This window comes from Papaver somniferum, chromosome 1 (genome assembly GCF_003573695.1).
Source record: "Papaver somniferum cultivar HN1 chromosome 1, ASM357369v1, whole genome shotgun sequence".
Classification (NCBI taxonomy): Eukaryota; Viridiplantae; Streptophyta; class Magnoliopsida; order Ranunculales; family Papaveraceae; genus Papaver; species Papaver somniferum.
In genome coordinates this window covers 44,294,381-44,312,431 of record NC_039358.1, presented here as the reverse complement: position 1 = coordinate 44,312,431, position 18,051 = coordinate 44,294,381, and the positions used below count along the sequence as shown (strand labels likewise).

The 18,051-nt window shown below is 37.8% G+C and overlaps 2 protein-coding genes and 1 non-coding gene across 3 annotated transcripts; 2 read left to right on the top strand and 1 right to left on the bottom strand.

Annotated features, from left to right (window-relative positions):
* The first annotated feature begins 4,538 nt into the window (after positions 1-4,538).
* On the top strand, positions 4,539-4,611 carry TRNAK-CUU. Its single transcript has one exon. It is a non-coding gene; the product is annotated as a tRNA-Lys (tRNA).
* A 136-nt stretch (positions 4,612-4,747) lies between these two features.
* Positions 4,748-5,584, top strand: LOC113297623 (nucleolin 2-like). Its single transcript, XM_026546194.1, has one exon. The coding sequence runs from the start codon at positions 4,748-4,750 to the stop codon at positions 5,582-5,584; it is 837 nt and encodes a 278-aa protein (XP_026401979.1).
* A 4,856-nt stretch (positions 5,585-10,440) lies between these two features.
* Positions 10,441-14,122, bottom strand: LOC113284623 (deoxyhypusine hydroxylase-like). Its single transcript, XM_026534139.1, has 7 exons — positions 13,875-14,122; positions 12,382-12,515; positions 12,042-12,277; positions 11,815-11,953; positions 11,323-11,449; positions 10,978-11,096; positions 10,441-10,880 (listed from the first exon to the last, which is right to left on the bottom strand). Exons 1-7 carry the CDS (start codon positions 14,017-14,019, stop codon positions 10,842-10,844), a joined length of 939 nt encoding a protein of 312 aa, XP_026389924.1. The 5' UTR covers positions 14,020-14,122; the 3' UTR covers positions 10,441-10,841.
* Between the last annotated feature and the right edge of the window lie 3,929 nt (positions 14,123-18,051).

Here is an 18,051-nt window from a genome sequence, read left to right as displayed (position 1 = left end):
AGGGCGCTTCCATTAATGTTCTCCATATGTTATCTTTGCACTAGACAGATGTATTTCCATAAAGAAATTACAACCCTGAGTTTGACATGGAATCCCCTTGGTGCATTCAAACTCCAACTTTCCTTTTAGTTTGAAATTCTTGCAGGGTTCGTCAACTTTTTCTTATTTGATTGCATCTTTCATTGCATCCTCCAAGCATTGTGCTTCTCCCGGACATTTAGCATACTCACATTCCTAATACCTTATCTTCTCCGGTATGGACTCTTTTACCTTCCTAGTACCGGTGCAACCTCGTTGTGGACATTTTGTATATATCCATGGGCATTGAAGCAGACTATGGTTATCCATGAAACAACATGGGAAAACCTCTTTTGCTTCCACACATACTATTTGTTTTCCATTTCGACTCGACCTGTTAGAATATATGATTGAGCTTTATATTTGAGAATGATTTGTGTTTGTCGTTGGTGAGAAATAATGTTTTCCATTAGTCTATTCTTATATAAAACAATATATAGCCGATGGGCAGGAATACTAAGAAATATAGCCGTTGGGCGCGAGTTCTAATAAATGTAGCCGTTGGGCGAGAATTCTAAGAAATATAGCCATTGGAGTTCTAAGAAATATATCCGTTGGGCGCGAGTTCTAATAAATGTAGTCGTTTGGCATGAGTTCTATGAAATATAGCCGTTGCGCGCGAATTCTAAGAAAAATAGTGTGTTAAGTGCAACATAGAGGTTGGACATTTTCCTATATAAGGAAGATAACCCAAGGTTGTGTACAACAGAAACCTGTGAGGTGAAAATAAAAGTTAAACAACTATCCAATGGCAAGTCCATCAACCACCAATTCAATCGAAAAGATTCTTAAAAGATGCAAGCGAACAACCAAATCAATTGTTGCAATGAAAGAAGAGATATACAAAAGAAGCGGACCAGGAACTACAAACGCAACTACGTCTTCATCACCCACCAAATATGTTAATGTGATGGATGAAGTGTAAAGCAAACAAAAACCACAGCAGAAACCTTAGCTTCGTCATCGGCCGCGACACAATATGAAGAGAAACTCATGGCAAAGAAACGAGGTCAAGAACAGTTCCAACTTAGGGAAAGTTCAAAGGATGTTGAGGAAGAGACTGAATGGGTTAGAAATTATCGCAATGTGAAGGATCTTCCCGAAGATAAACAACATGAGAGTATATTTTGGACTCAAGTTGGTTGGGGTCCTTTCATTAAATAGACATGCGATGAGTCCAAGAAACCACACTATCAATATGAACCAGACCATGTTTGTTCAAGGACGATTCATGTTAGGAAATTATATCTCAAGTACAATGAGTTTCTCGCTAGACACAGAGGGGACAAGTTCGCTGCACAAGATGCATATACGGCTTGGAGAGGAGAGTCGTTTTATCATTTCGAAACGACATTCATCATTGAATCTCGCACCAGGAAAAATAATAACAAGTAATGTGTTCAGATCTATCGTCCGCGATGTTATGTTGATTGGGCAAGGAATTATATGCTTTTATCGAATCATCAGTTGTAATTTCTATTTTAAGTTATTAATGAACATTAGTTTAATTAAAAAAACTATTAATTAAGAAGGATTGGTTTTATGTTCTGTAGATAATGAATACAAAATCTTTATATATACAAAAAGATTTAACGACTCTATTATTTAAAAATACTAATTTGAAATTTGAACCGTTGGTTACTCGAAATTCAAACCTTTCATTAATTCAAACAACAACTAAATTAATTTAGACAACACTTTTTAATTAAGTTAACAACTATACTAACTAGAAATTTAGGATAACACTTTTAATTTAAACCCAATAAAAGATAAAACAATTAGAGATGGATTACATCATCATTTTCTGAATCTTCAACGCTGATTATATTTATCCTCTTCAAAATATCCTTTTGCATACGTCGATAATATTTTTTTTCGTTGGGAGCAAACCTACGAAGGTCCATAGACATTATTGTACTATCTTGATCTAATTGTATTTGTTGTTGATGCATTTGATAAGTCTGTTGTTGGAGCTTTTGCTTATACTGTAAAACGCTATATGGCGGTACCCTGCAGGGCCAGTAAAGCGCTGCGTTACACTGTAAAGTCGGTGGCCAAGTTATTATGAACCTTATTGGCAGATACAATGAAGCTTCATTGAGGAAGGAAGGATAAGGCTAAATGACAAATGTAACATGCGTTGTTGGCATTGATGCATATATGTGGAATTGAACTGGCCCAACTCAAGGATGATGCAAGAACATGGAATACGTTAAGATTCGTCATACGCATTAGTCCAAGACTGGCCAAATCTTGGGCAGTGCAATCAAGCTAGTGATGCAAGATTATATATTACTATTGTCAAGCAATTGACTAAGTAAAACAAATGATGCACATGAGCTAAGTGAATGGCCAGAATGATTCTAGCGGTATGTTAGTTGTGCAATTACTTAGGCCAAGACAACTACAATGTCATGGTGACTGTGTATTGACTCAAGGCCGAAGTTCAGTAATGTGCAACAGGGGCGCGTTATGGTTCACGTGAAGGTTATTGTTGGTTATTGACTTTACAAGCATACAAAAGGTGAGAGACAAGGAAGAGCGCTTATAAAGGGAGTTTATAATCGTGCAGGAGTATTCATAACTGTTTTGGATCAGGTGTTGAAGATTTACTTGAGTTAGGAAAGAAACTAGCCAACTATGCACAATTATTGACGGTTATGAAATGACTTTTCGGACAGATGGCTGCCCCATATGTGTGAAAGTGTTGTGCACGATTTTTGGGTAGCTACTGTAATAGTGCAAAGGCATAAGAAAATCAGTAGGATTACAGAGTTGATTATTGATACTCAAACTGAGAGAGTTTTGGTAAGGTAAAGGCTTGGTTCAAGAGTAATAAGTCTGTGTAAGTTTCTAAATGGGAAAGTTTCGTATTCCCTTTGATGCAATAAAATGGGTTAATTGTGTCATGTTCTAAGTTTTCTTGGTTATCTGATTGTTATCGATAATGTATGGCAATATTTGAATGTGTTATGGGACGCATTTGAAGAGAAGAGAAGAAAAAAAGACTAAATACTTCCGTTGCTAACCCGTAGAAATGATGTTGTTTGTATAAATGCAAACTTGCAAGGCTGAAATAAGTGTGGATGAAACTTTATTCACTGAACTACCGTGTTGCGGTTACAATCGCACAGATACACAGTGCGTTTGCGGATGCGACAACATCCATCTTGATGATATCAATACATAAAAATAGGAACTAATTGGAAATCTATAGGGCCCAGAGCCTCGTTTTGCGGCTGCCCCAACAAGGCAACGATTTGATAGCCGAAGGGCAATGTAAGAAGAGTGTAATCAACTGAGACAGTTGACCCTTAAAAGACAAACAGCAATATACTCCATTCCCATCCATTTCTCTCCGCTCTCTCTCCGGGCTTGTGACAATTTCGGCTGGAAGTATCGCTCCACGATCAATCTGAAACCGTCCCCCATGCTCATGAAGGTACATTTTGGGATTAATATCGAAAATTTTGTTTATGTTTTTTCTATTACGATATTAGGGTTTTGTTTCTTTGTTTGGTTGGTGAATTCAATTTGCTCAGCTGATATATATATATGCTACCTTATGACAGGATTGCTATCTTGTATCTATGCTGAGCGAGATGTCATGTGGCAATTGCTTTGCATATGCAATTCTTGGTTTAAGGGCCATCACCATTGGTTGTCAAATTAATCCAGGTAATCTATTTGTTTGTTCTCATGCTCTTTACCATCAAATGTGTACTTCATGACCAAGTTTATCTGAAATTGCATGTGGAAATATCAAAATGAAGTCCTAATTCTGTTATCAATTTGATGGATTTGTTTCTGACATTATTCATTTAGAAAAACATTGAGCGGGAATATATTTTATTAAGTGCAACATACACCGTCGGAGTTGTCTGGTAATTTTATCGCTCTTCGAATTAATATTGTGCACCAAGAACTCTGACGCTAAGAATCGTGAGGGAGAACTCATTGTTGTTAGTGCTCTTTTCTTTATCTAGCTACAGTTTTAGCTCTATTGACTGATGAACATCCCCATAACATATATTCTCGATACGTTTCTTAGTTGTGTGTTTCTTTGTTGGTTCCCCAGATTTAAAGAATCTTTAAAGATGAATACGTTGTAGAGTGTTTGTTAGTTCCTGAAATTTCAGTAGGAGCTGAGATTTTGTCCGCGAAAAGTAAAGTTTAATGAGCTGCAGGGGTTATTACTTAATAAGTGACAAGAGAGTAAAATCTAGGCAGTGTAATGTAATTAGCTTGATGTTTGTAGTTTTTTTTTTTTTTTTTCCTTCTGGGGTGATACAGGTGATCCCTTCACAGTGGAATTATAGTGAAAGATAGTTGTTTCTTACCTTCACCAGAAAGATAGTTCGTAAAAATAACCTTATCTGCTCCAGGGTGACTGTCAATGAAGTGCCCTCTTAATCTCGTTCTAAAGAATTCAGTTCTATTAAAAAATGTAAGTTCAACACGCCCGTCTAGCTCAGTTGGTAGAGCGCAAGGCTCTTAACCTTGTGGTCGTGGGTTCGAGCCCCACGGTGGGCGTTTATTTATTTATTTATTTTGTTCCAGATTATTATCATTACAATTGCCATACATGCAGGATATTTTTAGGGCAACCACCAGGTCAACCTGTAGGATCTCTTCTCTTTGATCATTACTTGGTTAATCTTCCGCCGACATGGGTAAACTCAGCAATAGATCAGAGGTTGTTGCAGCTGTTTCACATGCCTTTGTTAATTCAGGACAAGGTAACAACAACAAGGATGCTAACAAGAGGGATGCTGAGGGAAAAGAAATCGCGCAAAAGTTGAATCTAAAGAAGATGAAGAAGTTTTATGAGCCTGAAAACCGAGATTGTTCCCTAAAAGCGCTTCATGATATCTCTTATGATGAGTTTATAACACAAACCTGGATTGGTGAAGATTCTTCAGCCAAGCCAGGGAAAAGAACCGCAGCATCAAAAACACTTATAGCCAGCAACCTGCCAGTTTCCATTGATAAAGCTCATGTGATTCACTTCTTTAAACAGGTTGGGGATGATATTGTTGATGTCCGTTTCTATTTCTATAAAGGTAAGGATGGAAAGCTCAGGATTAGCTTTGCCCTTGTTGAGTTTGCAACTGAAGAAGCTGCAAACAAGGCAATAAAGTTTCAGCGCCTAGACCTTTTGGGCTACGACATTAGACTTTCCCGTCAACTGGAAGACGCTACTGGAGCAGCATCAAAAAGACTTGTCATGAAGGGCCTACCATATTTCAGTGAAAAATCTGATGTGATCAAGTTCTTTAAACAGGCCGGGGAAATTGTTGATGTGCGCTTCTCTTATAACGAGGATGGAGAGTTCAGCGGATCTGGCCACATTGAGTTTGCAACTGAAGAAGGTGAAAAGAAGGCAGAAAAGCTAAATGGGTTAGAGTTATTGGGCAGTCCTGTTTATCTTCGCCGTGAAGCCAAAGGCACTGGAGCATCAAGAACACTTTGTCCGTACAGCTTTCCATTAGTAAATCTCATGTGATAGACTTCTTTAAAAATGTTGGGGTATGGAACTTTCAGGAGAATTGCCCATGTCGAGTTTGCAACTGAAGAAGCTGCAAAGCAGGCAAGCGGAATGGCAGAGACTTAGAGGGCTGGCCTGTTGAGCTTGGCATTGTTCGTGAAACCCTTTGTGTCTAAGGTTTTGATACTTCCTGTGGAGTTGACCAGATCCGAATCCTCTTAAAAAGGCATTTCCGAACTTGCAAATCCATCATTCACATGGACATTCCAGAGGATCACATCACTGGTGCTCCCTTGGGGACTGCCTTAATCGAGTTTTCTAGTCTCCAAGCTTTCCACAGAGCTCTTGATTTGGATGGACAAGAAGTCGATGGTACCTCCTTGAAAATTAAGGATTCTGTGCCAGTGTACCTTGATGTTGGAGGAACGGGTACTCGACGAAGTTCTAAAAATTCTTGCTTCAGAGGTTATGGCGGTGCTAGCCTAGGAAAAGGTGGAAGCTACTGCTATCCTCCCGCAGGAAATAAAATAATATTTGACGATATATAAGCTGAGTGGGCATGTGCAACAACAGAGTCTTGAGTTTTTGGTAGAAATTGTGGCTGCGTTTTTTTGGCTTTGATAACAGTTCTTGCAGTTCTGTAACTGGTTATATTCATCTCTTGAAATCAGATTAGACTTCCATTTAAGCATTAGTACGCATTGCAGATTTGGTTCTCAAATTCCATAGAAGTCAAATCCCCCCGTTGGAAGACTTTTTTTGGCTTCTGTAGGCTGAATAAAGATCTGAAAATGAGTCAGAACATGTCTGATTCGCCTGACTCGTTTCATTTTATGGTTTGCATACTTGTATATATGGTCAGACAGTTATTTTCACAAACTATATGGTAAATTCTTCTAGAAGTTCATGTCGTGTACAAGCTGAGTTTATTTCGAGGGAAGAAAAATTATATTCTTTCTTGTCCCTTTGCACATAGGTGGCTGCAAGCCTGCAAAGGTTTATTCATTTTTTCTTGAACAAGTTTAATTAGCATATTGATTTACCAACCCGGTAAAGTAGAGGCTGTAAAGGCAAGGCTAGGCCGACAAGACAAAAATATAGGAAGGTGGTAAAGTAAAAAACAAAGGAGAGCGTGACACAATTACCTTACGCAATATGTGCATCGCATAGCAGCCAGCTTTATTAATTTTATGTCATACCTGCTACTCATGACTTGAGTATTATTAGTAGTCCTCCAGAAATATATTACAGAAAATTATGGTAAGGAAATTGCAGCCAGGGCAATAAATATATACTGAAACTTCGTCTTTGCATGATTAGTTTATAGACACCACGTAATTATCCGTATCTCTCCCAGATCATAGAAGCTCCATGGACCACCAGAAAAGAAGCTCGCATGTTTTCCTTCCTAAGTGGAAGAGAAGTTAGGAGGAAAAGGAAATAACCAAGATTTTTTTGAACAGTGGTGGTGGTGACAAAACAAAGTTGTATCTACATCAGAAAGTAGAAAACCAAACATGTTTATCTATATATACTTACTCCAATGAATGTACAACAGCCAGCCAATCTTTTCGAGCTTGATCATTTCAATAATGTAGTAACTCCATATGCACACGTAACCTTACATAGCAGAATAGGATAATGGCAAAGTGCCGAAGTCCTTTCGCACATAAGCTATATGTAAGCCTTAAAGTGCTATTGCTTTTTCTATCCTGACTAGAACGGAATATTGTTGCCTTGCCAACAAGCAAACATCAAAATCATCTCCTGTTGAACCTAAGAAACAAAGCACTAATAACCCAAATTCATTATTTGTTTTTGTTTCAAATTTAAGTTGATTTCTACCATTTTATTAGAAAGTTTCTTTCATAAAAATGGAAACAACCAAGAAATTAACCTACGTACGTTAACATAACTAATTAAATTTTTAATCCTAAATCAGTCCGCATTTCCAACATGTGACACCAAAAGGCAAAAGTCTTTTCCAAGAATAAAGAAAAGAATGCTAAAATCCAAATGCCATCTTATATAATGTAATGTCAATAAAAGTGGAATCAAAATCCTAAAGACTAAAAACCAAAATGCTTAAATTTTGTATTCCTATGATTAACGTATCCAAAAAGAATATGCATCACAGCCAGACCAGAGAGACCCCTGGATAATGATCATGCATACAACCATTAACAGGTGACATTTACTTTATCACTTCATCAGGTTAATCATGTCAAAGTCTTTGAACAACTTTACCTCAAAAGTCCTCCACATGTAAAACTGTTAACCAAGTCTTTGAATACCTGAGACTACCCACCTGGAAATCCTAGAGTTTTCTTTTGTAAAACCCTCCTATAACGTGGTTTTAAGATGGCTGTGAAAATAATTTGTTGTTTAGTTTTCACACGTGACACTCTAGAATTACTGTAATGTCGAAGTCTTCAAACGCAGCAGTGTTGAGCAGATTTAACAATTGAGAAGCACATGCTAGATTGAAATTTTGAAATCATTGCATCCAAAGAATGACCAGCTACAACTGATCAACGACAAAGTACTATTACCTCATAGTAGATAATGGCTGCCGATGAAATACACTAAAGAAATGATGCATAATTACAAAAGACGATCTATAGTCTATTCGGGTCTGCTTTTTCGAGTTTTCAATCCTTTAAGTCCAGCCACAGCCATCAGCGACATGTGGGATTTATACCAACTCCTATGAAGAGTACACATTTTGCTTGCTCAAGTCGGTTTTCAGGTCCTACAAAGATTAACTCATCGTACCTAATCTTGATTTGTATATTTGCAAGTTTCGATTAAATTATAGATTCATGTTTCAGGCTTTGAGTTCTCTCCTTCTTTGTGATTTCTGTACTCTACTACTACAAATACTCACTTAACAACTTCATTGTTCTTCACAAATCAATCTCTAGTCTCCTTCTCAATCTCATCTTCATTCATATTTTGGAAGAATTTTCACACACTAAAATATGACTAGAGCTAGGGAATTGACTGGATACCCATATTCTTCACCACCACCACCATCACCACCACCACCGCCATGCCCACCACCACCTCCTCCACCAACACATGGTTACGTGTATGCTTCACCACCACCACCACCTCCACCAACACATGGTTATGTATATGCTTCACCACCACCGCCACCACCCCAAGTACACCCACCAACTTATACTCCTAAGCCTCCTACTCCAGTAGCCAAGCCACCATCATACACTCCTGTACCTCCTACTCCTGTCGCAAAACCACCAGCTTACACTCCTAAGCCTCCTACTCCTGTTGCTAAGCCGCCATCATACACTCCTGTACCTCCCACTCCAGTTGCTAAGCCACCATCATACACTCCAGTACCTCCCACTCCAGTTGCTAAACCACCATCGTACACTCCTGTACCCCCAACTCCCGTTGCTAAACCACCAAAGTACACTCCTGTACCTCCTACTCCCGTTGCTAAGCCTCCTAGTCCCGTAGCTAAGCCACCTTCGTATACTCCTGTACCTCCTACTCCTGTTGCGAAACCACCTGGTGGGTATGTTAAGCCACCATATCCATCGGTAAAACCACCAACTCCATCTTCAAAACCACCAGGTGGATACGTTAAGCCACCAACTCCATCTTCAAAACCACCAGGTGGGTATGTCAAGCCACCATATCCATCAGTAAAACCACCAGGTGGGTCATACACACCGGGCGCATCACCACCTGGTTATTACTCAACACCACCAGTAGTTTATGGTGTCCCAGCTCCATCACCTGGTTTCAATGTAATAACAGGTCCTCCTCCAGTTATCACACCTTCACCACCAGGGAAAAATCACACAACAGTTATTGCTGTATGTGCAGCATTAGGTGGAGCTTTCTTGCTATTCCTTGCCCTTGGTGCTTTCTGTTTCGTCAAGAAGAAGAGACTCGCAGCAGCGCACCACGAGGGAGGAGCAGCAGCAGCCGGTGGCGGATACGGTGCTGCCCATGGCGGAGCTGCAGCTGGTGGTACCGGTGGTGGATATGGAGCTCATTGATAATTCATCACTTGAATTAGCATGTTGGGTTTTTATGTATGATTCTACCAAATTCTTGTGAAGTTCATTTGTAGTTTTTTGTTTCATTCAGTTTGTTTTATAAGTTTGGGAGTGTTATTTTATTGATTGGAAAGGAATAAGGAAAATTAGTACAACCAAAGCGGAAAATAAAAATATATGTATGTTTTTAATTGGACATTCCAAATTGTAACGCGGTAGGAATAAAAATGTTTTGCCAAGGATCATTGTTATCTTCTTCTGTAAAAGTTGTCATTTTTCTTATCTCAAATTATTACTAAACTTCATGTCAAAAACTCGTGACCCAAAAGATTCAAGATAGCACAAAGATGAAATTCAGTGACAGAGTCAAGTCCCAGCGGTGAAATTATTCCCCTAAATTAAAATTAAAGGTCCTCATGTCAAAGAGTATACGATTAGGATGAGCTTCATAATAATTACACCAAGATAGAACCCTAGCTGTGAAACGTAATTCTTTGATTTCGTAGCGGTCTCTAAACAAAGAGAAGCAAAGATACATTTTGTAAACGGTTTGAATAACAGGATACCATGAAATGGAACCATTTCTTCCCCTTGTGACAATGACAGCTCCTAAAACATCAAAAAGGTGTAAGAGCTGCTGAATTTAGGTGTTTCAATTTCTACTGGGCCTGTCTACAGTGAGCTACAAACATGCACTTGGTGATTTAGATGAATAGAACTTGTCAAGATGCTAGCCTGTGAATAGTATAGCCCTCCCTAATGGAGTTAGTTGAACAGATGCACCAGAAAATCAGAAGCAAAGGAAAAAGGTGATGCTTTTGCTTCCAGTCGAGAAAAAAGACATGATACTCTATCGGTTGCTAATTCCATGAAATTCACAAGGGCAATTTCAGTTTTCAGTTGTATTGGGCCTCCATGGAAAAAACAGAGTTATCAGCAAAAGATGGAAGTTTTAAACTTTTTACAATATATGTTATGATCCCAACAATATAGCTGCCAACAAATTTATGCCAACAAACTTAGAGCAGAAATCAAGCCATCAAGTGTCTGTGATGATGAAGATGATAATAGATCAGCCTTGAATTTCAATTGGAATCCAGTATCTATTGGGGACTATTCAGTTACCTTATGTTCTATTGGTATTCATTAGGGGATGATTTTTATACCAAAGACCTGTGTTTTGTCTTCTCCCCCTTGGAATAGCACTGAAGATAATAAAGCAATAGCTTAACTTTAGTTTGACATTACACAGCGTCCACCTGAGGTACCTTCATGAAGAGATACTGCATTAAGGGAAAATTATGTGTTAGTCCTGTCTTTCTTAGGAGCGGGTAAAAATATGGTTCGAGAATTATTCAGTTTTGAATTTAGCACAAATACCTCAAAGGACTTTCCAGATCTTTCAAACTCCAGCATGCTGAGCGCAACTTCGCAGCTTTGAGAAACAAGAGGTTCAGGATCCTTCACAAACTTTTCCAGAAGCTCTACACTTCGATCATCTAAAAGTGGATGTGCGAAACAACAAACGGGGAAAAGAAATGACAACAAATGAGATTCAGAAATTTAGCCCAGAAGAACACATCAGCAGTACAACCAACAGATAAAGTATCTACAAACGGCAAGAAAAGTAGAGATCCATGTAACAAAGAAAATGTATATACCACATACAACAAGCCTCGAATTAATATCCTCTTAGTAAATTTTATTAAGCTTTTCAGATTTTACCTGCAATGGAACCAAGTGCTTCAGCAGCTTCATGTCTGACCATCGGATGCTCATTAACATCCTCAAGTATTACGGCAAGAGCATCACAAGCAGCTTTATTTTGAAGTTGACCTAATACATATGCAACCTGTAATTGGTATTATGTTAATTTTTTTCAGAGTGACTAAAAATTTGGAAATAAATATCACGCCAGTGACCTTAAGGTGCCAATTACATTCCCAACAACTACAGTTCACTTGTATAGAGTATGCTATAGTAGGAGCAAAATGCATCACTCAAATTATCTTAAGGTGTGCCATCTCACCATTTTTTGGTTTTCTGCATATTTCTAAATTAGAAGAAACAAGCAATGGTATAGGGAAGCTTATGTTATAATTTTATATAAGGACAAAAACAAATCTGGTTAGAATCTGAGGGAAAGTAAAGACACGTGGTTTAAACCATGTAGCACTGTATAGAACAATAGGCGATGAATTCAGAAAATTCAAATACCTCATGCCGCAGGAGAGCACTCCCAGCACCCAAAGAATCAATAATAGCAGTTACAGCTCCTTCTCCTCCATGGTTTCGAAGTGCAAAAAGAGCTGCATATCGCTCATACATACTTTTCTCTTCATTAAGAAGAACTTCCCTTAAATAAAAAACACACACCATTTTAATGAATTAATACAAAAATATACAGAAAGAAAAATAGATGTCTGTGAATTAGTTGTATAAACCTTAGTTGATCTACAGATGAGCTAGATGAAGCCGGTGCCGCAGGATCAACTGAAAGAAAAGGTGATGCTGGTTCATCGGATGTTTTGACATTCAGATTAGTACGCTTCCGTTCCTCAATTCGGCTAAGAGCCAATTCACATGTTTCTCGCACTTCTGGAGCAGGATCTGACCTCAAACTCTTTTCTAAAAGCGGTATATTAGCCTCTAAGCCAATTGCTCCAAGTGCTTCTGCCGCCTAGTAAAAAGGGGGGGAAACATTAAAGACATACATAATCAGCAATAACCCAAATAGCTCACATAACCAACCTACAAAATTAAAAAGTCAGCAGAAAAAAATACCTCGTGACGAACAATAGGATCCAAAGAAAAATCCTCAAGAACCTCCTTTAAAGCAGGAACTGCTTCTGCATCTTGAATTTGACCTAGTGCAAATGCTGCTTCATGAGCAAGCAAATTTGAAGAATCTCTCGTTGCTGCAAGACCAGCATAAAAAAAATTTCAATCAAAACATCAAACTACATCTAGCCTCTAACAAATTTCTCAGACACGTATTCTGAAACTAGCATTCTGCAAATACTAACAATCCACACCCAATTTACGTAAAACTGAATAAAATCATAATGCTTAAGTTATCCCAGCATACGACATCCTATTTATACTTCTGAAATATAAACAATATGCGTAAGTTTTAGAGGTCCCTCAATAAGCAGTAAAGCATAGTTGACGCAAAATACCAAAAAATTCCTCTTCGTATTAGGATCATTAAAGATGAAATACAAGAATCAGGGTCCGAAGGGTTCAAGGTAAACCATAAAGGAACTAGTATATCTCATCTTTTGTTCCCGGATGATACTTGTTCTTTTCAACTGAAGCAACTAGTCATGTACAGCACATAAGAGCCCTACTTATTTTGATGTATGGTTTATCTCATTATAAACAATGGCATCAACTGTTATTAAAAACTTAATAGACTGATGTGAGACTTTTTGTGGAGAAATAAAACATCAGAGAGAGTATATATGCACCTTTAGCATGGAGTAAAATGTGTCGAGCTAAGGATCAAGGGAGTTTGAGCATAAAGAATTTTAACGGAATGGACAATGCTTTACTTTGTAAATGGTTTTGGAGGTATTCAATGGAGCAAGAATCAGTGTGGAGTAGAATAATTCGTGTGATATATCTAAGAGATTCAAACTGGCGGGACATTAAGGTCAAAAATTATTTCAAGAGGAGTTACAAATCGAATGGAAATATGACAGAAAGAGGTTTGAAGTATGACATTGGTAGAGGTGATAAGACGAGGTTTTGGACTGACCAGGGGATAGAAAATGACAAATTTACGGACAGTGTTCCTAACTCAAATAAATATCTCAAGAAAACAGTCACTAACCACAGACAAGTTTACTCAGTCACACATGGGGCATCATCAACTGGAATTTAGATCTTAGTGGAACTTGTGTAATGATGAACGGTTATCCCTAAAATCTTCTTCTAACCACATCACAGGGGCAAGAAGACATAAACTTTGTTTGTATACTATAGGGTTATGAGTCACTAATGGGCACATCACACAGAAGTCGAAAGCTTCTGTCACTAATCAAAATCCAAGTGCGTTCTGGGTGATGGGATCTGGAAAATGGACTATCTGGAAGGAGGATTCTTGAATTATAAAGAAAAAGGAACTCATATGAATACATGGGCAAAACCAACTCAGGATATCACTAGGTAAGCTTTCAATTCTTTCATATTAAAAATTAAATTATGGTTTTGTTAATTCAAGTAATAATAAACAAATACATGAATCAGAAGTTAAGATTTGAAGAAGTTTTTACCTAGAACAAGTGTTTGACGAGGTCCAGGGCCACGGAGATTGCGAAGAGAGAAGAGAGCTCTAAAACGCTCAGAAATTGGTTGGTTTTGATCTAGTAATCGTTCGCACAGAAACTTCTCTGTTTCCTGAGATGATTCAAACGCCATGAATTTGCTTTCCAAGGATTTTTGAAATCTCCCGAATTTTTTCTCGCTGCTAAAGGAATCCAAAGGGAGAAAGATAAACCCTAGAAAGCAAAAGGGGAAATAAAAAGGGTTGGCGCGAATATATATTCCAGGGGTGTGTTTGGGAACTAGACTAACGCTGCAAGGTAAATTTTTAGGAAAGTTACCATCCCATAATTACCACTCTGGCCAGAAAGGCAATTCGCCGATTTGAGTCCTCTTCAGAGACTTGCCAAACCAGCAAAATCACTTGGCAAACCAGCAAATTTGGTTGCTTGTGAATCGCTGCAAAGTGTCAACCGAGCGGTAGCAAGTATGTCGCTCGGTAGAATTTATGTTGAGCGACTTTGTCTTTACCTCCTTCCATAGAGTCAAGCCACTAACAGCTAGTTAATTCAGCGACTCTAATTCAATCACCATGTCTCAGCTTCTTAATCGTCCCAAAAAATCTCTTCTATCTTAATTATATTTTTGTTGTAGTTTCACTCTAATCTCCTGAAAGATGGTTTAACTTGGAGTTCGTGGTCATAAGTGTATTCAAGAAGAAGAGTTATCTATTTGTAGATCTTTTGTATTACAAGCACAATATCCTCCAAATCGACCGAAGTCTGTAGAAACAAAGAGCTCTACTGGAATAGGCATCACGAAAATGCAAAATTTCCAATTTTGTAGATTGTTTCGACATCCTTCAAGTGTTGAGAAGATTCAATCCTTTTTTGTTAGAAGTTGTTCCACTACCTACATCTCAATCAAAACGTGGATTAGATAATTTTAACTAACCTTGAAGTCACGGGTTCAAGGCGTGGTACCAACAGATAGTTTTTACTATTTATATATTTTTTATTTTCAAAAAAAATCAGGTTTAATTAGTCTTAATTATATGTGTCTAATTAAATTTAAAAGAAACGAAATTGAAATACATCAAGTAACATTTAAAAAAAATATATTACATTTATTCCACCAATCTTCATTAGAGTTCCATCCATCAAAATCTACGAGTATATGAGACCTTGGCCCTATTGAGTTGAAGTACCAGCTTCGATTTTATAACCTTGACAATATAAGATATTAGGTTATTTTTTTTTAACAAGGGGTATATTTCAAACGAAAGCTTTAACGAGCAACGTTACATGATCCCAAAATAGAGTAAACCCGTTGCCGAAACGGTGACCCATAAACCGACAAGTTTCTACTGAATACTAATTGGAAATCCATACTAATTGGAAACCCCGGAAAAAATCCTAAAGAACAACTAGCATCATATTGTAGACAACTAAAGAAGCTAGACCGATACATAAGGAACCAACTCTGAAGACAGATTCCAAAGAAACCAGTGGAGACAACAACATCAATGGAGTACAAACCATCAATGGTTTACAAACTGCAAAGTAGAAACAGTAAGAAAGCCAACATACAAATCCGCCAACATAAAAAGATCGCCACCGATGGGAAGGCCAAGCAGTAAAAGCCCAAACCAGAGAAGGAACCATGGATCAGCAGAGGAACCGGTTCATCCATAACCCAACCCGACTCGACCCGACCCGGGAAAAACCCTAGCCACCATCTTCCCCACCAACAGAATGGAGAATCATCATTTTCACCGGAGAAATAACATCTAGATAACCAGATCACTTCCAAAACATCAACCATCAAAAATAAACACCACCAACAATTCCAATACATCAAAAACAGATCCTATACCAACAAGACGGTGATAAAAGCAACACCCCCATGGCCAAAAACATAGAAACCCCAGAAGCCATCACCACCACCGGAAATCATCACCTCCAGCAGAAGAAACTAACAGCAACACAACAGACATCACCATCATCGGAAGCTGAAATCACCAAACAACCAAGGGAAAAACACAACAAACAACAACCCAACAACATAAGCATGAAGAATCGAACTAAAATCCCCAAGAAACCACCAACTAACAGACCCATACCATAGATCTAGAAAGAGGTGCACCAACTGATCGATTAATTATGAAAGGAGCAAATCCACCGTAAAAGAAAACCTATTCGTAACTAATTACAGTTGTTACATATGAATCTTAATCCATAAAGGACCAAATCAAGCAAGATTCAAAGAAAGCAGATGAAGTTTTTTTTTTTGGGTCGGTGTAGATAGGAAAAAGAGGAAAGAGATATTAGGTTACTGTGCTGCTTGAAGGTGATAAACATGCGGTGTCTTCCATTATCGAAATCCCTATTTGTCGTGTATTGTTGTGATTAGTGAGAGAAAATTATTAGTGTTGCGGCACTTAATATGTTGCACAAATTCTTGATAGACTAATTGTGACTTCCACCAGAAGAGTCTGTAATTGTATCCATTTGGAATAACATGGAGTCAACGCTCTACTTAGATGTGACCTCCAAAAAAATAGATGTGATGTACAAGTAGATAGGTTGCATTTGGTGAGTTTGAAAAGACGAGGGTACCCAAATACACCACAATCTTTTATTTTATCGACCTATAAGTCCTCTACCGAATGTGATCGTCTATGGACTAACAATACAAAAAATCGGTTTACACTTCATCTGATCGTCTATGGATACGAGATCGAGATAATACGACAACAAGATCACTTATGTGATTGACTATGGATACAAGATCGAGACGATACGACAACAAATTGTAAACTTGATAATAGATTCGGAAATAACCGAAACTCTATAGGATCAATATCAAGTATTACGGAGTTAACATACAAGTGCAATTTACTTTAATTATAATAAAATAATTATAATGCGAAAAAGTAAAGTAAATGGCACAACAAGATTTTGTTAACGAGGAAACCACAAATGCAGAAAACCCCCGGGACCTAGTCCAGTTTTGAATGCTTTCAGAATTAAGCCGCCACACAAAATCTAATACCAACTTCGTATAGTTGAGACCAATCAGACTACCCCTAGCTACTTAGTTCCCTCAGTATCCCTGCGCCTTCGACTTCTAGAGTCACGCACGTGAATGGCAAGTCCTTTGTATCGTATTCCAAACATCAAAGAAAGAATTTGTTTGGTAACCACTGTAATCAATATTGCTCGAACATATGTGAGTTGTTGACAAAGGCTCATATGTTTAATCTAATAAACTCCTTTGTCTGGTTAGATCAATATATCCAATGACTATCGAAATAATCAAGTTTAGATTCGCACTCAATCGATATAGATCTCAAAGAGAAACTAAAGATAGTTGTCGATCTCATGCAACTAATCAATCAAGTCCATCAAAGATAAACCGATTCTAGTTGGATCCCAGCCGATCAAGTTTTGTGCACTAAATCCACAAGATACGAAAACTAATAAGTAATCTTCTTCGTCTTCAAATCTTCTATTGCCTTCAAATACCTGCACAACAACACTTGAATCCTCTTGTGATCAATCACACACAAAACGGAATCTGCTAACAATAGATTGTCATAAGATGTCTTTAGATCCGAAAATGGTTTTAAAGATCTCGTCAATACTTTGATCTAGTCTGAGTGAATCTTATATCAGAAGAGAAGATTCTCAACAATAAACAAACTAGGTGCAATCAAAGTTTCAACAACTGTTAATCAATCAAATCAATAATCGAAAACTAATAACACTGCAATTATCTAGTTTCCCACCAACGGTACTCGTAGAGCTTCTTTATCTCACGGAAGTATTTAAGCGAGCGGTCGTAAGATATTTCACCTAATTAGGATACTTTCCTCTCTTAATAAACGACTCCACCAGAAACAACAAGAAATAAAGTTCGTCTGGCTCTTAGTATAGTTTGCTAGAAATGCAAACTTAGATATTTATAGACCAAGGTTGTTTGGACACCAAGGAAATTCCAAAAACCGAAATTATTCTTAAGATATGCAATGAATGCCCAAATTCGGTTTTCCTAATTCCAATTAGTCCAATATTTCTGAAATCTCTCATAGAAAATCTCCAATAAGTAAATGCACATTACTAGTTTTTATTCTCTAGAGTTATGCATTAATTGTTGGTTATTAAAACACATAAAACCAAAAACCTT